The sequence below is a fragment of the Eleutherodactylus coqui genome, chromosome 1 (genome assembly GCF_035609145.1).
Source record: "Eleutherodactylus coqui strain aEleCoq1 chromosome 1, aEleCoq1.hap1, whole genome shotgun sequence".
NCBI classification, from domain to species: Eukaryota; Metazoa; Chordata; class Amphibia; order Anura; family Eleutherodactylidae; genus Eleutherodactylus; species Eleutherodactylus coqui.
The window spans coordinates 177,333,504-177,355,468 of NC_089837.1; the positions used below are offsets into that span (position 1 = coordinate 177,333,504).

At 43.1% G+C, this 21,965-nt stretch overlaps 1 protein-coding gene across 2 annotated transcripts in view; it reads right to left on the minus strand.

Annotated features, from left to right (window-relative positions):
• The window catches only part of KHDRBS2 (KH RNA binding domain containing, signal transduction associated 2), a 304,931-nt gene that overhangs the window by 33,116 nt on the left and 249,850 nt on the right, over positions 1 to 21,965 (minus strand). The window contains exon 7 of one of the 2 annotated variants that reach the window (XM_066590418.1): positions 9,784 to 9,843. The exons of the other annotated variant lie outside the window; for it this stretch is intronic. Coding sequence (XP_066446515.1) covers positions 9,784 to 9,843 — 60 coding nt within the window. The remainder of the gene's footprint in view (positions 1 to 9,783; positions 9,844 to 21,965) is intronic. 2 annotated transcript variants of the gene reach the window in all.

Here is a 21,965-nt window from a genome sequence, read left to right on the forward strand (position 1 = left end):
ATGGCAAGTTGTAGCGCGTGTATAAGCGCGTTTTAAAAACGGCTCTATTAGAACCAATGCTTTCCAATTAAAGCGGTCACATGTTCGGTTTTTAGATAGAAGTGCTTAAAATGCGCACCTGCATAAGATAGGACATGTAAGTGCAAATGCACCCGGTCAAGCGATTTTTCTAGACGCGATGTGCAATTTTCCCCCCCACACCTATACATGTGTGAAAAATTCGCTCATCTGACTGAGCCCTACAAGAGGCGTGGTATCCATGGGGAATCGGAAGGGAGTGAAAGGGCTGATCAATATCAAGAACCAAAGACATTCAGCTATTTTTATTCTTTTAAAATCATTGTATTTCTTTGTTGTAGTCAGCTTTGACAAAGGCACAAGTTGCTTCCAAAACGCGTAGTTGCAGACAAGGGATTTTTATCTATGTGTCTTCAATAAAGAAAGAAGCTGTGTGATAAAGTTGGCAACTAATCCCTTTTCTTGAATATATTCTTAGCTGCTTGGACTTGCAGCTAGCCAGGGCTTCACACATGCTTTCAGCAGACTAATGGAAGGAATGCCCTGCTACATTATTTTTGGAAGTAACAGTATTATATGGTCACAGTCTGGGAACTTTATTATTTTTTATTTTAGAATGGGTCCCAGCCTTTTTTATTTCAAACCCTGTTTGCATTTATTATTGACACATTCTTGATGATGATATGCTTCCATAAGGAGATATGAACTATTAGTAGAGATGAGCGAGCACCAAAATGCTCGGGTGCTCGTTACTCGGGACGAAATTATCGCGATGCTCGAGGGTTCGTTTCGAGAAATGAACCCCATTGAAGTCAATGGGCGACCCGAGCATTTTTGTATATCGCCGATGCTCGCTAAGGTTTTCATTTGTGAAAATCGGGGCAATTCAAGAAAGTGATGGGAACGACACAGCAACGGATAGGGCAGGCGAGGGGCTACATGTTGGGCTGCATCTCAAGTTCCCAGGTCCCACTATTAAGCCACAATACCGGCAAGAGTGGGCCCCCCCCCACTCCCAACAACTTTTACTTCTGAAAAGCCCTCATTAGCAATGCATACCTTAGCTAAGCACCACACTACCTCCAACAAAGCACAATCACTGCCTGCATGACACTCCACTGCCACTTCTCCTGGGTTACATGCTGCCAAACCCCCCCCCCCCCCGCACGACCCAGTGTCCACAGCGCACACCAAACTGTCCCTGCGCAGCCTTCAGCTGCCCTCATGCCACACCACCCTCATGTCTATTTATAAGTGCGTCTGCCATCAGGAGGAACCGCAGGCACACACTGCAGAGGGTTGGCACGGCTAGGCAGCGACCCTCTTTAAAAGGGGCAGGGCCATAGCCCACAATGCTGTACAGAAGCAATGAGAAATCCAATCCTGTGCCACCTCCATCTGGAGCTGCACACGTGGGCATAGCAATGGGGAACCTATGTGCCACACACTATTCATTCTGTCAAGGTGTCTGCATGCCCCAGTCAGACCGCGGTTTTTTATAAATAGTCACAGGCAGGTACAACTCCGCAATGGGAATTCCGTGTGCACCCACAGCATGGGTGGCTCCCTGGAACCCACCGGCTGTACATTAATGTATCCCATTGCATTGCCCATCACAGCTGAGGTAACGTCGTGCTTAATGCAGGTGGGCTTCGGCCCACACTGCATGCCCCAGTCAGACTGGGGTTCTTTAGAAGTGGACACATGCAGTTACAACTCCGTGTGGACCGACAGCATGGGTGGGTGCCAGGAAGCCACCGGCGGTACATAAATATATCCCATTGCATTGCCCATCACAGCTGAGGTAACATCGTGCTTAATGCAGGTGGGCTTCGGCCCACACTGCATGCCCCAGTCAAACTGGGGTTCTTTAGAAGTGGACACATGCAGTTACAACTCCGTGTGAACCCACGGCATGGGTGGCTCCCTGGAACCCACCGGCGGTACATAAATATATCCCATTGCATTGCCCAACACAGCTGATGTAACATCAGCTGTAATGCAGGTGGGCTAAAAATTAATTGGATTACACTGTAGGCGAGGGCCCCCAAAAATTGGTGTACCAACAGTACTAATGTACCTCAGAAAAATTACCCATGCCCAACCAAGAGGGCAGGTGAAACCCATTAATCGCTTTGGTTAATGTGGCTTAATTGGTAACTAGGCCTGGAGGCAGCCCAGTTAAAATAAAAATTGGTTGAGGTGAAAGTTTCAACGCTTTAATGAGCATTGAAACGTATAAAAATTGTTTACAAAAATTATATGACTGAGCCTTGTGGGCCTAAGAAAAATTGCCCGTTCGGCGTGATTATGTGAGGTTTCAGGAGGAGGAGCAGGAGGAGGAGGAGGAATATTATACACAGATTGATGAAGCAAAAAGGTGCCCGTTTTTAAGGGTGATAGAGAACGATGCTTCCATCCGCGGGTGCAGCCTACGTATTGCTTAGGTATTGCTGCTGTCCGCTGGTGAAGAAGAGAAGTCTGGGGAAATCCAGGCTTTGTTCATCTTGATGAGTGTAAGCCTGTCGGCACTGTCGGTTGACAGGTGGGTACGCTTATCCGTGATGATTCCTCCAGCCGCACTAAACACCCTCTCTGACAAGACGCTAGCCGCAGGACAAGCAAGCACCTCCAGGGCATACAGCGCGAGTTCAGGCCACATGTCCAGCTTCGACACCCAGTAGTTGTAGGGGGCAGAGGCGTCACCGAGGACGGTCGTGCGATCGGCTACGTACTCCCTCACCATCCTTTTACAGTGCTCCCGCCAACTCAGCCTTGACTGGGGAGCGGTGACACAGTCTTGCTGGGGAGCCAGAAAGCTGGCAAAGGCCTTGGATAATGGTCCCCTGCCTGCGCTGTACATGCTGCCTGATCTCTGCGCCTCCCCTGCTACCTGGCCCTCGGAACTGCGCCTTCGGCCACTAGCGCTGTCGGATGGGAAGTTTACCATCAATTTGTCCACCAGCGCCCTGTGGTATAGCATCATTCTGGAACCCCTTTCCTCTTCGGGAATGAGAGGGGAAAGGCTCTCCTTATACCGTGGGTCGAGCAGTGTGTACACCCAGTAAACCGTAGTGGCCAGAATGCGTGTAACGCGAGGGTCACGAGAAAGGCATCCTAACATGAAGTCAGCCATGTGTGCCAGGGTACCTGTACGCAACACATGGCTGTCCTCACTAGGAAGATCACTTTCAGGATCCTCCTCCTCCTCCTCCTCCTCCTCCTCTGGCCATACACGCTGAAAGGATGACAGGCAAGCAGCATGTGTACCCTCAGCAGTGGGCCAAGCTGTCTCTTCCCCCTCCTCCTCATGCTCCTCCCCCTCCTCCTCCTCCTCCTCAACGCGCTGAGATATAGACATGAGGGTGCTCTGACTATCCAGCGACATACTGTCTTCCCCCGCCTCCGTTTCCGAGTGCAAAGCATCTGCCTTCCTGCTTTGCAGGGAACTTCTCAAGAGGCATAGCAGAGGAATGGTGACGCTAATGATTGCAGCATCGCCGCTCACCATCTGGGTAGACTCCTCAAAGTTTCCAAGGACCTGGCAGATGTCTGCCAACCAGGCCCACTCTTCTGTAAAGAATTGAGGAGGCTGACTACCACTATGCCGCCCATGTTGGAGTTGGTATTCCACAATAGCTCTACGCTGCTCATAGAGCCTGGCCAACATGTGGAGCGTAGAGTTCCACCGTGTGGGCACGTCGCACAGCAATTGGTGCACTGGCAGATTAAACCGATGTTGCAGGGTCTGCAGGGTGGCAGCGTCCGTCTTGGAGTTGCGGAAATGTGCGCTGACCCAGCGTACCTTTCCGAGCAGGTATGACAAGTGTGGGTAGCTTTTCAGAAAGCGCTGAACCACCAAATTAAAGACATGGGCCAGGCATGGCACGTGCGTGAGGCTGCCGAGCTGCAGAGCCTCCACCAGATTACGGCCGTTGTCACACACGACCATGCCCGGTTGGAGGCTCAGCGGCACAAGCCAGCGGTCGGTCTGCTCTGTCAGACCCTGCAGCAGTTCGTGGGCCGTGTGCCTCTTCTCTCCTAAGCTGAGTAGTTTCAGCACGGCCTGCTGGCGCTTGCCCACCGCTGTGCTACCGGGCCACGCGACACCGACTGCTGGCGACGTGCTGCTGCTGACACATCTTGATTGCGAGACAGAGGTTGCGTAGGAGGAGGAGGAGGAGGAGGGTGGTTTAGTGGAGGAAGCATACACCGCCGCAGATACCACCACCGAGCTGGGGCACGCAATTCGGGGGTGGGTAGGACGTGAGTGGTCCCAGGCTCTGACTCTGTCCCAGCCTCCACTAAATTCACCCAATGTGCTGTCAGGGAGATATAGTGGCCCTGCCCGCCTGTGCTTGTCCACGTGTCTGTTGTTAAGTGGACCTTGGCAGTAACCGCGTTGGTGAGGGCGCGTACAATGTTGCGGGAGACGTAGTCGTGCAGGGCTGGGACGGCACATCGGGAAAAGTAGTGGCAACTGGGAACCGAGTAGCGCGGGGCCGCCGCCGCCATCATGCTTTTGAAAGCCTCCGTTTCCACAAGCCTATACGGCAGCATCTCCAGGCTGATCAATTTAGCAATGTGCACGTTTAATGCTTGAGCGTGCGGGTGCGTGGCGGCGTACTTGCGCTTGCGCTTAAACAGTGGCACTAGCGACGTCTGGACGCTGCGCTGAGAGACATTGCTGGATGGGGCCGAGGACAGCGAAGGTGAAGGTGTGGGTGCAGGCCAGGAGACAGTAGTGCCTGTGTCCTCAGAGGGGGGTTGGATCTCAGTGGCAGGTTGGGGCACAGGGGGAAAGGCAGTGGTGCAAACCGGAGGCGGTGAACGGCCTTCGTCCCACCTTGTGGGGTGCTTGGCCATCATATGCCTGCGCATGCTGGTGGTGGTGGCTCCCCAGCTGATCTTGGCGCGACAAAGGTTGCACACCACTGTTCGTCGGTCGTCAGGCGTCTCTGTGAAAAACTGCCACACTGTAGAGCACCTTGACCTCTGAAGGGTGGCATGGAGTGAGGGGGCGCTTTGAGAAACAGTTGGTGGATTATTCGGTCTGGCCCTGCCTCTACCCCTGGCACCGCACTGGCTCGGCCTGTGCCCACACCCTGACTTGGGCCTCCGCGTCCACGTCCTATAGGCCTACCCCTACCCCTCAGCATGGTGTATTACCAGTAGTGCAGAAACAGAACGCTGTAATTAAATGTGCCGCTTATTGGCCTGTGGTTGGAGGCTGACTTCGCTTACGGAACGCCAGGAAATAATTTTGCGCAAGCCTGCTGTAACACTTAGCTGGCTGCGTATGAATTAGGAGGACTACTACACGCAGCACAGACCCAGTACACTGAGGACAGTCACAGGCAGCCCAAATAGATTTTTTTCCCCAAATGTTTTTGCAAAGGCCCACTGCCTATATACACTGTATATGTCTTCTCTCTCTGCGTCACCACTACTGGCCCTGGAGTATGTCAAATAACTGCACTCTGTTGCACTGTGGACTGGAATACAGCGGTGATTTAACAGCCAACACAGAGCCAGGAAATAATTTTGCGCAAGCCTGCTGTAACACTTAGCTGGCTGCGTATGAATTAGGAGGACAACTACACCCAGCACAGACCCAGTACACTGAGGACAGTCACAGGCAGCCCAAATAGATTTTTTTCCCCAAATGTTTTTGCTAAGGCCCACTGCCTATATTCAATAAATATGTCTTCTGTCCCTGCCTCACAATATATGTCTTCTGTCCCTGCCTAACCACCACTTCTGGCCCTGGAGTATGAATAATTACTGCAGGGTGCAATGCTCTGCACGGCCGATATACAAAAAAAAAAAAAAGTGCAACACTGCAAAAAGCAGCCTCCACAGTACTGCACACGGTTAGATGTGGCCCTAAGAAGGACCGTTGGGGTTCTTGAAGCCTAAAATACTCCTAACACTCTCCCTATAGCAGCTCCGGCACCAACAGCACTTTCCCTCCTCTATGTCAGAACAAATCTGTGGCGAGCCGCGGGAGGGGCCGATTTTTATACTCGAGTGACACCTGATCTCGCCAGCCACTCACTGCAGGGGGGTGGTATAGGGCTTGAACGTCGCAGGGGGAAGTTGTATTGCCTTCCCTGTCTTTCTATTGGCCAGAAAAGCGCGCTAACGTCTCAGAGATGAAAGTGAAAGTAACTCGAACATCGCGTGGTACTCGTCACGAGTAACAAGCATCTCGAACACGCTAATACTCGAACGAGTATCAAGCTCGGACGAGTACGTTCGCTCATCTCTAACTATTAGTAATATTCTGGCATATACTATGGACCACAACCATAACTGTGATAAGGACATGTTTCATTATAGTTATGGTTGTGGCCTTACTTAGTAGAGACCAGATCAGCAGTAATAGTGCATATTGTCTTATGGAAGCATTACATTGTTAGTCCAGGTGACAGAATCTAGAAAACTATTGTCCTGCCTGCAGTACCTTAACCTAAATGGTAGTAGTGCTGGCATTGTTTTATTTTGTAGAGAATATATACATTCTTTGGTAAAAACTAGCAAGCACTTAGAAAGAGTTGTTGTATTGCTGAAAAACCCAGCATGCAGTTACATCTCAGGAAGATATACAAAGGATTAGAGTTGTGGCGTGATTAGATGAACAGTCTTACCACCTGAGGCTCTAAAAGTGGTTCTACGCTTGGCCTGTAGAAAGGCTCTCAGAGGCTACTTGTGTGTAGTGGATCTCTTTTTTTCCACTTGTGTAGAGCTTGTTGACTACTAGCCTTACCTTTACGTGCAATTTAAGAGATTTCACCCAGTTAACAGAGTTTGAGAGGAGGTACATTATGGAAATGGAGAAGCTGGATGGTCATATTGATGAATTGTCCACCACCTGGGCCATTGTGACCAGACTCTTAGGAGGTGTTGGGACCAATGGATGCATGAGGACATGCACACAAGGTGACCGGGCTCAGGACGCCCTAGACAGAACACCATTAGAGAGGATCATCCAACAAGCACAGGCAGCTCCAACTGTTTCATTGTTCACCATCCAGAGACATGTGGCACCATTGTTACAGCCCCTGTGTCTGTCTGAACCATTTCCAGGTGCTTGGCTGAAGGATATTTGGTCTCATGGCAACAATTACATGTGCCTTTGACACCCACTGTTATCTCTATTTGCAGTGGTGTCATGAACAACAAAAATGGACTGCTATGGAGTGGAACCAGGTTGTTTCGAGCGATGAATCGAAATTAAGTTTTGGCACTGACAATGGCTGTGTTTATGTCTGGAAACCCAGGGATGAACACCTTAATCCTGCCTTTGCTGTGGATCAGCACACTGCCGCCTGCTGGTGTGATGTTCTGGGGTCCATGTGTTGCCTCTCATGGCAAGGCATCCAAGAGGTATTTTCCAGTAGGATAATACTTGGCTGCACCAAGCAAAACTGTCATAGGAATGCCTCCACAACACTGCCGCAATTCTGTAGGTTGCCTGGTTGCCAGATTTATCACCAGTGGAACATGTATTGGACCATCTGGGGTGCCAACCTAGGCAGCCTATGAGTTTGTATGATCTAGAGGTTCAGTTACAGCAAATGTGAACCGATATGCTGCATTATAGCATATGAAACCTGCATGCCTCGATGCTCACCCATATCACATTTGCATCCAAGCAACAGGGTATTAGAACCTACTTTCAAGTGTTCTGACAACTTCTTCTAGGTGCTTGATTTTTTTTGGACAATGAGTATATTCATTCTGTTCATCATGATGTTTCCCATTCATGATTAAAAAACATGAAATTAAGCAAACATTTACATTGTTATTCTTCCTACATTTTACATTCTCATTCCCTAGCATCATCTCCCATTATTCCCGTTATGTAATTCAAATATAATGGACCAACTGACTGCTTATTTTATTACCTATGTGTTATATTATGGTGCATTGGGCATCGTTGCTTGCTTTGAAATCTTTACTTTCCCCTTTGTAATTGCTATATAATTGCATAAACTAGTATTAAATATTCCTGTCATTTCAACGCATTATATTACATTAAATCTTTGCCCTTCCTGGTGTTTTGTTTCCTAGTTCTTAATCATTTTGTTTCCCCAGTCTTTATCTCTAACTCTGTTGTTATGCTTCATTCAATTACTATTCATTTAGGAGCTGGAAATAATTTTCATATCGATGAAAGAGAAAATTACTGACAATTAAAATGACGGGCACTGAATGAAATTTGACTAATATAACTTAATAAATAAAGTACACACTTATTCTAATACTTGCTGTCTGTATTACTAAACAAATGAATAGCTGTTGCTCTAGTCTTAGTCAAGTTGTGACCCATCCTTTCCAAATCATATGTTCCTTTTTGGTTCTGGTTTTACATAAAAGGTGTTAAATTCCTACACATTACATTTTCTTTACTATGTGGTATAAACTGCTATACATTAACTACTAAAATTCACATTAGATTTTCTTCTCTGTGTGGTATAATCTGTTATCTATTAACCACTAAAATTCATTTTAAATTGAATTATGCTAATACTATTAACAAAATGTGATTGTTCCCAGCAAGAGAAACCACGTAATCTTGTGGATATGATACCTTTTAATGGCTAACAAAAATACATGATGTAATAGCGAGCTTGCGAACCAACGCAGGGTTCTTCAGGCTTAAATGGATTGGATCTGAAGAGGCATGGATATTTATACACACTTATAACATACATACTTATGACAAGGCACAGATATGGATGTGATTGGTTCGCACTTAAAGGGAATTCTGCAACAGCAAACAAACTTTTTTGTCTAGGCACTGATAGCGGAGTTAAAGTTTTATGGTCCACACACAATTATTTCTCCTTTGGCAAAGATATATTCCTGCAACTCACCGGGACTGCCATGGGCCGTAAAATGGCACTGCAATATGCCAACCTTTTTATGGCAAAAATGGAGAGTGACTTTCTGGCCTCCTGCCCCAGCAAACCATTGGCCTACTTCCGATACATTGATGACATCATGATCATCTGGACCCACACCAAACAAGTATTAATCAAATTCCATGAAAGATTCAATGCATTCCACCCCACCATAAACCTGGCATTAAGCTACTCGCATACAGAAATCAACTTTTTGGACACCACCATAAAGATTTTAAACAACTCAATACAGACATCCCTATACCGAAAACCGATTGATCGGCCTACATACCTCAGATGGGACAGTTTCCATCCTAAACACATTAAAAAGTCCATTGTCTACAGCCAGGATTATAACCGGATCTGCTCCAACCCAACAGGCACAGAGGAACATTTGTACCATCTTAAAAGGATATTTATAAATCAGGGCTACCATCCCACCTCAATTGATGACCAAATCACCAGAGCCACCAGGATACCCAGGAATCAACTACTCCAATACAAGGAGAAGGAAAGAAACAATCGTGTGCCTCTAGTAGTGACCTGCAATCCGCAACTAGAGGTACTAAGGAAAACCGCAAAGAAACTCCACCATACCCTACACAAGGATGACCATCTGAAAACCATATTCCCAGACCCTCCCCTTCTGTGTTACAGGCAACCTCCTAACTTGAGAAACTTTATAATCAGGAGAGCATTACCCTCTGAAACACAAAAAGGAACTTATCCCTGTAATGTAAGGAGCTGCAAGACCTGCTCACATATACTGACTGCGGACAGGATACGAATCCCCAACACACAGCAGGACTATAAAATCCCAGGGACATTCACATGTTCCACGTCCAATGTTGTGTACCTGATCCTGTGCAGTAAATGTCCTGTTGTGGGTCTTTATGTTGGATAAACAGGACAGAAACTGAAAGAAAGGATGAGATCTCATCACCACACGATTAAACACAGAAAAAGAGAATTACCTGTGGCTGAGCACTTTTCTAACCATGGACATGACATAGGAGATATGAGAGTTTTGATATTGAAGGGTGGTTTCAAGTCACAAAACCACAGAAGAATCTGGGAATATAAATTGATAACAACTTTTGACACTCTTAATACTGGGTTAAATTATCCCCCAGGATTTATGCGTGAATGGGAGGTGTGAGACATTTATTGCACAGATAAGACCCCCATCAACAGTAATTCAGGGACCATAAACTTTCACTCCCTTATCAGCGTTTAGCTAAAAATGTTTGTGCACCTCTTGTAGCATTTCTAGCCTGATGACCTTTCCCCCCCAACAGTAATTTAGGGATCATAAAACTTTCACTCCGCTATCAGTGCCTAGACAAAAAAGTTTGTTTGCTGTTGCAGAATTCCTTTTAAGTGCAAACCAATCACATCCATCTCTGTGCCTTGTCATAAGTATGTATGTTATAAGTGTGTATAAATATCCATGCCTCTTCAGATCCAATCCATTTAAGCCTGAAGAAGAACCCTGCGTTGGTTCAGAAGCTCGCTATTACAGCATGTATTTTTGTTAGCCATCAAAAGGTATCATATCTACAAGATTACTTGGTTTCTCTTACTGAGAACAATCACATTTTGCTCTATTGGCTAACACGGTACCAAACCTTTGTTTTCATGATACTATTAACAAGCTCTACTTAACATCAAATAAAATCAAAAGAAAGTAAAAAACTATGTAGTCCATAGTATAAAAAGGTAAGGAAATATGAAAACTACAGCAATGAAAGGGGGACTAAACAAAGGATTAGACATTTGAATGAAAGAAAGGTTAAATATCTTACAGTTAACCTAACTTGCTAAAATTTATATTGCTATTTATATTGCTAAATACAACCTCAATTCAAAAAAATGGGAAGCTGTGTAAAATGTAAATAACTGTAAAGAAAAAAGAATGTAATGATTTGGAAATCTCATATAATCATATTTTATTCACCATAGAACACATTTAAGAAGGTGAAAGTCAAACAATTTTCTATTTCATTAAAAAAATTGACTAATTTAGAAACTAATGACAGGAACACATCTCACAAAAGTTAAAACAGGGCCGTGTCTACCGTTCCGTAGCATCCCCTCTTATTTAAATAATGGTCTTTAAATGCTGGAGTTTTTGGAGAGGAATGTTGGGCCACTCTTGTTTGACATAGGATTCTGGCTGTTTGACATTCTGGGATCTTCACTGGATTTTTAATTTATTAATGTCCCAAATGTTTTCTATTAGTGAAAGGTGTGGACTGCAGGTGGCTAGTTCAGCATCCATTGTTGTGATGGATGCAGTATGTAGTTTAACATTGTCTTGCTGAAATATGCAAGGCCTTCCCTGAAAGAGATGTTATTCTAAAATCTCTATGTACTGCTCAGCATTGCTGTGTAAGCTGCCCATGCCATAGGCACTAATGTAACTGCATACCATCAGAGATGCAGACTTTTGAACTGTGCACTGATAACAAGCTGAGTCAACAGAACGCGGCGTTTGTGGTTTCCAAAAAGAATTTCAAATTTTGATTCATCTGACCATATAAAAGGTTTGTATTTTGCCTCAATCCATTTGAAGTGAACTTTAGCCCAGAAAAAATGTCAATGTTTCTGGATTGTGTTGATATTTGGCTTCTTTTTTACATGATATGGCTTTAACTTACATTTGTGGCTTGCTCGGTGAACTGTCAAAACAGACTATGATTTCAGGAAGTATTCTTGAACCCATGCAGTGATTTGCATCATGCCTGCTTTTAATATTGTGACTAGAGATGAGCGAGTGTACTCGCTAAGGGCAAATACTCAAGGGAGTATTGCCTTTTGCGAGTACCTGCCCGCTCGTCTCAAAAGATTCGGGTGCCGTGGGGGGTGGGGAGCGGCGGGGGAGAGCGGGGAGAAACGGGGGGAGATCTTTCTCTCTCTTCCTCGCTACCCCCTGCTCACTCCTGCAACTCACCGCTCACCCCCGCCAGCACCCAAATCTTTTGAAACGAGCGGGCAGGTACTTGCAAAAGGCAATGCTCGCTCGTGTATTTGCCCTTAGCGAGTAGGCTCACTCATCTCTAATAGTGACACCTGAGGTCTCGAGCATCCAATATTGATCATCGGCCTTGGTTGCCCCTTGTGTACATGAATTTCTCCAGATTTTTCTGAAACTGTCCTACAATTTCGATGCAGTTTTTCACTGATTGGTAAACCTCTGACCATCTTTGCTTCTGAGAGACTCTGCCTTTGTAACATGCTCTTTTTATACACAGTCATGTGACTCTCCAGCTGTTTTTCTTTAGTACCACTTTTCTAAATGAGTTAGTTTTTGAAAATGAAATGGAAAAATGTCTCACTTTCAGCTTTTGATATGTGTTCTATTATGGAAAAATATGGATATATGACATTTCAAAATCATTGCATTCTTTTTTTCTTTACATTTATTTAAAAAAAACAAAAAAACAAAACAACAAACAATGGTGGGAAATGATATAAAACAATAAATCAAGCATTACTTATATATTAGTTCCAGAATCACCACTGCAGTTCTCCCTGCAGGGCTTTGTTTATCAATCTAGGTCGGGGCAGACAGTGTAACTTTAAAACACGGCACAAGCCAGAGGTCCAGGCACAAAGCATAGTACAACAGCCCTGAGGTGTGGCAGCAGACAGGAGAATGGTCAATACAATAAGCCAAGGCCAGGAGTGGAAAATGTAGCGATGTCAGGAATAGAGAGTCAGAAACCCGAGATTTAATATACACAAGATAACACCCAAAGTTGGACTAAAAGACCAAAAACGAAGCCATTTTCCGTAGGAGGCGTGCCTGATGTTGCCAAGGATAGCTCATGATTAGCATGGTTAGATTTAGGAAGACGTTCCTTGGCCTTTTAAGAGCATCGGCATACACCCTCCGAGCCGTGAGAAGATAACTGGCAGTTGGTAGAGCTGGACCCCTGCAGGGAAGACGAGAAGGATGCGCTAAGGCTGCCAGAAGGGAAGGAGTGGCATACTGGTGGCCTTGACTGTCACCTGTCACACCTTCTATCTATAGATTCTTTACTCTAATTCACAGCAGTCAATTTTTTTTCACAAGAAAATATAGTTAGATACAGAAAAACTTGTGTCATGACTATTTCCCTATAATCCTAACATGTCACAATTTCAGCAATATTCACCCTCATCATATATAGTCACGATAAGCATCCTATTCACAGGTGGTGATTTGTACATAAAGCCTATGCTGCTAATTTTGCTAACTTGTAAAGTGACTTTAAAACCAGTGAAGCCTAATAACTGGAGCTTTCCTTTAACCCCTTCCCGCTGCAGGGCGTAAGTTTACGTCCTGGGAGCGGGGTACTTCCCGCAACAGGGCGTAAACTTACGTCCTGGGGATAGCGCGGGATCACATAAGATCCTGCGCTCTCTCGCAGCGGGAGCCGGCTGTCAGTCACAGCCGGCGTCTCGCTGCAACAGCGGGGGGGCATCAGAGATGCGCCCGCCACTGTTAACCCCTTCCCTGCCGCGATCTAAGTAGATCGCGGCAGGGAAAGAGTTCACAGAGGGAGCGCGGCTCCCTCTGTGTCTCCGGCCGGAACTCGCGATGTTATCGCGAGAGCCCGGCCTGTCACCATGGCAACAGGACGCCAGACACCGGCGTCCTGTATTGCCTATGCCTAGGATCGCTGTATAAGCGATAAGGCATGGGAGAGCAGTAGCTCTGCCATGCCTTATAACAGCGATCATAGGCACAGTGTTGTAAGTCCCTCAGAGGGACACAAACAGTGTAAAAAAAACAAAGATTAAAAAAATGAATTAAAAAAAAATGTAAAAAAAAGAGTAAAAAAAAACATTTTTTATGCTTTTTCTCAGATTAGCATAAAAAAAGGTAAAAAAAAAATAAAATCCCACATATTTGGTATTGTCGCGTCCGTAACGATGCGTACAATAAGTTGCACATGCTTTTGACTGTGCACGGAAAAAAACGCTAAAAAAAAAGCTAAAAAACTGAGGCAAAATGCTCATTTTTAGCATTTTGCCTCACTAAAAACGCAATAAAAGTGATCAAAAAAGCCGTATGTACGCCAAAATGGTACCAATAAAATCTACAGCTCGTCTCGCAAAAAATAAGCCCTCATAGAGCTCTGTACATGAAAAAATAAAAAAGTTACGTGACTTTGAATGCAGCAATTTAGAATAGAAAAAAGATTTCCAAAAAAAGGGTTTTTATTGCAGAAAAGTGGGAAAACCTTTAAAAAAATATTAGAATTTTGGTATCGTTGTAACCGTACCGGTCTGCAGAAAAAATGGAATGTCTCATTTATGCTGCATGATTAACGGTGTAAAAAAAAAATTAAAAAAATCTATGGCAGAATTGATGCGTTTTCTCTCTCTGCTATCATTAAAAAAAATAAATAAATTTTACAATATAGTCTATGTACCCGAAAGTGGCACCGATAAAAACTACAGTTCGCCACGCAAAAAACAAGCCCTTATACGGTTGCGTCGATGGAAAAACAAAAAAGTTATGGCTTTTGATAAACGGAGAAGAAAATCCGCCAAAACTTGTTGCGTCCTTAAGCCCAAAATAGGCCATGTCATGAAGGGGTTAATGAAGCAAGATCCTTAAATTTTAACACTCATTCAGAAAACCAATTAACTCTAGCTCTATTGAACAACTTGAACAGGAAATAAATCAAGTGTTAAAATATTGGTGAAGAGCCAGGCTTTCTGTAATTAGGTTACTGATGTAGCCAAAGCTGCCTCCGACATGCTTATGTAGAGTGACAGCTTCGACTGTCTAAAGCAATTAGAATTTATTTCCCTTGCTTCATTGGTGAAAGCTGAACAGTGAAAACACAATACAATTACCTTACAATTTTTCTGGCCTTATACTGTGACATATTTCAGATACATTCTAAATCTTGGCTCTTAAACGTCACACTCCATTGCCCTAGCAGTATCAGTTGCTAAGTTAAGAAGACTCTAAAACTGTGTATGGTGTAAAAGGGATCCAATGAATTATGCAGTTACAGGGAAGGTTTGACTTATAGTGTTCTAATACAGCACTCTAGAAATAATTAAATAATTTCTTACAATACCTGTTTTTTATACTTTATATGGTGTCTTGATCTACTTGGACTAGTTCCAAGTTATCATTGTAAATTATTTTTCTTAGAAAATTTTCTTCAAAATTGAATCTAATCTGTCTTAATGACATTAAGTACAATGTAAGGGTGAGTCCATGTGTCATGCGTAAATCCTGTTTTTTTGTATTAATTTGTACAACATTGCAAGAAAAACGGTGATTTGACAGCAATCTTTCAACTTATATTAAGTTTATTGTAGAGCAGTAGTAAATCTTGTTCGAGTGGTTCATTCTTTGTCACCACTTCTGGAATTAACTTTAAATAAATCAAGCATAACCAAAATAATTAAAACAGTTTTCATTAGGTTGAAATAGATTCCAGCCCTCAATGCAACTATAGTAACAAGGTACAAAGTTTTAAATTAAAAGGAGTTTCCAACAAAAATAACATCACCTATCCACATGAACATAAGAATAGGGGTCTCAAACATTCCCAAATTAATGAAGTGATGGTCACATGTAAGTACTATTATTCCATTCATTTCTATGGGGCTACAGGAGATATCAGAGCACAAGCACTCAGCTATCTCCAGCAATCCCAAAAAGATAAATACAACAGTAGGGCATGAGTGTGGCTACAGCTCCATTCATTTAGGACACTTAGAACTCCTTTCTTATTGATTGGTAGGGATTCCCCAGCAGACGAACTTCTATCAATCAAATACTTATCACCTGTCCTTTGAATAAGTCTGGGCCATTATAAACCTCATAAGCTTAGTTGATTGTTCAGTACCATATGCTATAATAGTATGCCCCACCCTTTTCTTTTAAGAGATCCTCCACATAGTTATGGATGTGCCTAGTAAATGTTGGTTGTTTAAGTTTGGATGCCACCCATCAAAGATGTCACCAATACACACACATATTAGCCTACTGAGACATAGCTCTAGAGATACAATAGGGCTAATTTATCACATTATTCAATTTGCACCACATTTCTTGTATAAAAAAAAATCACAAGTTTGGTGTATGCCATATTTGTGTTGATATTTGTGACTTTCCTCTGTGTTTGCCAATTTTCAATAATTGGCATAGTTCAGCTAGAAGTGGCATGGCCAAAAATGGAACAACAAATATTTGAAGTCTAAAGACATAATATGGTGCAAAATGCAGTATATAATGTCAGTATCTTGCTTTAAGTAGACAAAATGTACTATATTTATTATAAGTTACTCACTTATAACAAGATTAGGTTGCTTGTATGGTAAAATAAAACGCTTGCTAGCAAAGTCTAAACTAAAGTCACTGTTATTTACACTATGCAAAATTAGGACAGGAGATTCATGGGGAAAACTAGGTACATATACCAATATATTCACTGCGTATACCTCAAATCATTGTTTAGGCATTAAATTACCATTCATCAAATAATTTTCTACAAATAAGCAATAACAGGGGATGTTTGGATGGGGGCAAATACTTTTACACAGCACCGAATTTGGAGTAGCTATGAGGGGGCAGTTACTTTTTCACTTGGGTGAAATGAGCATCAAACTACTTTATTATAAATAAATATTGTAATAACTACAAAAACCCTTGTTGTGCATCGATCCCATTTTCCTATGTCGAATGTTACATTTTCTTGCAAGATAGGAACTAATTCTCTATGAAAATAAGCAATAATAGTTGGTGCTTGGAAGGGGGCAAATACTTCTCACAACATGGTATAGAAAATAGCTATGAGATATAATTGCACACTGAACCCCCCTGTATTTTCATGGATTAATTATTTCCTACGTCGAACATTCACTCTTTCTTTTCTACATCCAAAAATTGCTGACTTGTATAAAATAAGATCTGTAAAGCTCAGCCTTAAAGTTGCTGTTCAGGGTGCTTAGAATTCATGCAGTATCATTAAAGCAAACCATAACTTTTGACATTTCTCCTCAATAATGGAACGTTTAGTGAGCTAATTGTGACTATAATGTTAATTGAACTCAGGCGTGATCATGTGATTTACACAGCGGGATAATTAGCTGGTACTGTGCTCTGAATTAATGTCTCAAGAATATAAATTGATTAGACACATCAACCTTTTTCTGTCCTTTTGAATGAATTGCATGGGACAATGCTTGCCTGGGGGTACAGCTTACTCTGATTCATACGATAAATGTTTTCGCAACAAAGTTCCATGAAATATATTATAAAATATAGGCAGAATGTAGCATTGCAGTGTTCTGCATTAGTACAGAGATGTGGTTCTCAATACTGTGAATTTACTAGTGGAGAGGAGGGAGTTTATTGGCCCCATTGGTGCTTTTGCTCTCTACCTTTATTCTCTCTCAATCCCTAATTCTCTCTGAACAGCCATCTCATAAGACACTAGAATGCTTCTATGGAGTGTCAGAATTACAGCGGAAGAACTGGGGGAATGCAATATCTTGTCTGGAAAGCAAATTCTGCTCAGAATAACCCGTAACAAAATACATAGTTCCTGAAAATGACAGCTTAAAAATGTAACCCCTTAATGGCTAGCTTATTCTGAGCTTCAGACAGAAAGTCATTTTTTTCTCCTTTTTTTCATTGTAATAGGCCAAGGGCTAAAACCTTTTATTTTTCCATCAGTGTAGCTATGTGGGAGCTTGTTTCTTTTGTGACACGTTGTGTTTTGGAGAAATGTAACTTATACAACGTTTATTAGTTTTTGAATGGGGTAATGGAAAAAAACCCAGCAATTCTATGTAGAATAAATTACATGTAAAACATTATTCTCTTGGTTGATATGATTATGGTGATACCACGTTTATACATTTCTTTTTGTTTTAGTAATGCAGAATATAACACCCTCTAAACCATTCTTATTATTCTGAGCTGTATATGGACTTTTTTCCCAGGAAAAGTTAAAATGTTCATTGGAAACTATTTTGGAGTGGACACAACTTTTACATTTTCATTCCACTTTTTGTGAGGCAGTATAAACAAAGCAATAGCACTTCAAGCAGGGATTTTTAGTTTTATTTTTAGTCACTTTTCGAAATGGGATAGATACCATGATAATTTCATAGTGCTGGTTGTTACAGATGATACCAATTATGTGTATTCTTTAATTTTTTAAATTTAACTTTCCTTCAAGGTAATAAAGTTTTGCTTTTTGGTAAGAGGGTTGTATTATAAAATCAAGTTATCTCCTATTCACAGGATAGAGAATAACTTACTGATTGGTGGAGTATAAGCGGTCCTGCATCCCATTCTTCTGTCACTGCGGGACCACTTCTTCCCCCGAAGTGAGCACTGGCTGAACATGCACAGTCAGTGCTCCATTAATTTTAATGGGAGTGATGGAAATATCCGAGTGGGTGTGCCACTCAGATACTAGGCAGCCCCATTGAAAGTGAATGGAGCACTAATGCGCTTGCTCAATCAGTGCTCAATCTTCTTTACTGTTGGGGCTGCAGTAACCCTGCAGTGAGGAGGACGGGCAACACAGGACCCCCGTTCTTGAGATTGGCAGGGTAACTTGATATTCTGGTACAACTGTTTTAACATGAGATTTGTTTCTCTTTTTTCTATCTATGTTACTGGCTCTTATGTTTTGTTTTAATTTTCTTTAAGTCCAACTGAAGAAGTCAATCATGTGATCATTTGATCTCTTTTATAATACACTGTAATACTTCTACAGTATGGTTTTTGTCAGTGTTATGTTCTTAATGTCTTGAAAGTCTGCTGTAAAAAAATGTATTAATAGTACACAGTATTATACCTGTAAGTGTAAGACCCCTGAAGAGCTGCTGCAAAAAAACGAATAAATTTGCATTTTCAGGGCTTGTATCCATTCTTTAATCTGCCTTTATTAACTATCTTTAACCCTCCTGATTTCTTTCCTTCCAACTCCCCAACCCTTTTGCAAGGCCACACTACTAAAATATTACACCATATCTTTGTATAACCATTTATGTAGAGTGCTTCTGCATTATACTTTTACTTGATATTCTTTTTATTCATTTGTTTTGATGTTTGTTTATATATGTCAGAATCGCAACAAAAGCCTAAATATGAAAAAACTGCATTTTCAGTTTTTTGAATCAGCAATGACTAGTAATTATGGGTTATTCCTTATTTTGCATTTAGAGATGCAGCTATAGGGACACATTCTACGGAAAATGGGCATGATAAAGCCCAAATTGTTTATATCTTTCGAAAGGAATAGGGATACAATGTATGTACATATAGCAAACTGTCTGATGACATTCATATATCTAACAGAATGGGGCTTACAAGTATTGTAGAACTCCAAGTACTTTAGAACTCCATTTTGTGCGAGCTGTGTCTGATCAGAGGAAATGTGTCAAACAGAGAAAAGTCAGTAAAATTCCATCACCACTGGCATAAAAACACAATACTTGTTAGGCTAAGAAAACCAAATCCTAAAAAGGCTTTTCTCTACCACAACTTCACCAGACATGTAACAGTTACCCCTTTACTAACCACATTCAGAGATCGAGAAGTAGATAGAATGCAGTGTTACTGAAAACTTACAACACCTGATGAGCAGTTTATAATTCCTTTCCTGAGCCACCTAGGCAAAGTAGGGCTTGTGTGTAAATAGAAAGACCTTCTGCCACTTGGTATCCAAAACTGTTATGGATTTTGGATGTTGACCCACTGGACCAACCAGTACCTACAGATAGGTAACTGGCCCTAAGGTAAGCAGGGAGATGGAGGGGACCTACCTACAAACAGGGTCGGCCCCATGCTGGAACCTTGGGACTGACTAGCCCTGACAGAAAGCAGGGATGAAGTACAGAAACACAGAAACGAAGACACTGCACAGAACTAACTTATTACAGAGACGTGAATGAAGTACAGATAGAAAGGAAATTGACACACATACAGATACAGAGCACAAGGCAAAGGAACAAACAGGATAAGCAGAAGAGACAGAAGACCTAGCAGTGGAGTGACCCGAGGAAAACACACCAATACTGAGGCAACAAGAAGGTGCATCAGCTTAGCTTAAATAGGGAAGTGATTGCCCATTAATTCGATACCTGAGCTGAGAGCTAGAGGACTGGTTGGTTAACCTTCTCAGTGCTGGGTGAAAACAGACTGACAGGGTCCATATGCACAGAAACAGCAAAATGATGCTTGCTGACTTCTATACTGGGAAAGATCTTTGAAAAAAAATATTAAACAGCATGTATGCAAGTACTTGGATAAAAATGGAGTAATTAACCAAAGCCAGAATGTGTTTGTAACAAACAAGTCATGCCATCCAAATTTAATTTCCTTCTATGACAGAATCAACAACTGGATTGATCAGGGACATGCAGTGGTTATAGTATATCCTGACTTTAGTAAAGCATTTGACAAAGTATCTCATACCATACTTATTGAAAAAATGACCAAATATGGGATTGACAAGGCAAAGAATGGTCATAAATGGCTCCACATCCAAGTGTAAGAATTAGAGATGAGCGAACGTACTCGTCCGAGCTTGATACTCGTTCGAGTATTAGCGTGTTCGAGATGCTCGTTACTCGTAACGAGTACCACGCGATGTTTGAGTTACTTTCACTTTCATCTCTGAGACGTTAGCGCGCTTTTCTAGCCAATTGAAAGACGGGGAAGGCATTACAACTTCCCCCTGCGACGTTCAAGCCCTATACCACCCCCCTGCAGTGAGTGGCTGGCGAGATCAGGTGTCACCCAAGTATAAAAATCGGCCCCTCCCGCGGCTCGCCACAGATGTGTTCTGACATAGCTGAGGGAAAGTGGTATTGTGTTGGAGCTGCTATAGGGAGAGTGTTAGGAGTTGTTGTAGGCTTCAAGAACCCCAATGGTCCTTCTTAGGGCCACATCTAACCGTGTGCAGTAGTGTGGAGGCTGCTTTTTGCAGTGTTGCACTTTTTTTTTTGGTATATCGGCCGTGCAGAGCATTGCGCCCTGCAGTAATACTCCAGGGACAGAAGTGCTTAGGCAGGGAGAGCGTTAGGAGTATTTTAGGCTTCAAGAACCCCAACGGTCCTTCTTAGGGCCACATCTAACCGTGTGCAGTAGTGTGGAGGCTGCTTTTTGCAGTGTTGCACATTTTTTTTTTTTTGGTATATCGGCCGTGCAGAGCATTGCGCCCTGCAGTAATACTCCAGGGATAGAAGTGTGGAGGCAGGGACAGAAGACATATATTATTGATTGAATATAGGCAGTGGGCCTTTTCTAAAAAATATTGGGCAAAAAATCTATTTGGCCTGCCTGTCACTGTGCTCAGTGTTCTGGGTCTGTGTGTGCTGGGTGTAGTAGTTCTACAAAATCATACGCAGCCAGCTAAGTGTTACAGCAGGCTTGCGCCAAATTATTTTCTGGCTCTGTCTGGGCTCTGAAATCACCGCTGTGTTGCAGTTAACAGTGCAACACTCTGCAGTTCTGTGACACACTCCAGGGACAGAAGTGTGGAGGCAGGGACAGAAGACATATATTATTGATTGAATATAGGCAGTGGGCCTTTTCTAAAAAATATTGGGCAAAAAATCTATTTGGCCTGCCTGTCACTGTGCTCAGTGTTCTCGGTCTGTGTGTGCTGGGTGTAGTAGTTCTACAAAATCATACGCAGCCAGCTAAGTGTTACAGCAGGCTTGCGCCAAATTATTTCCTGGCGTTCCGTAAGCGAAGTCAGCCTCCAACCACAGGCCAATAAGCGGCACATTTAATTACGGCGTTCTGTTTCTGCATTACTGGTAATACAGCATGCTGAGGGGTAGGGGTAGGCCCAGAGGACGTGGACGCGGCCGAGGACGCGGAGGCCCAAGTCAGGGTGTGGGCACAGGCCGAGCCAGTGCGGTGGCCAGGGGTAGAGGCAGGGCCAGACCGAATAATCCACCAACTGTTTCCCAAAGCGCCCCCTCGCGCCATGCCACCCTGCAGAGGTCAAGGTGCTCTACAGTGTGGCAGTTTTTCACAGAGACGCCTGAAGA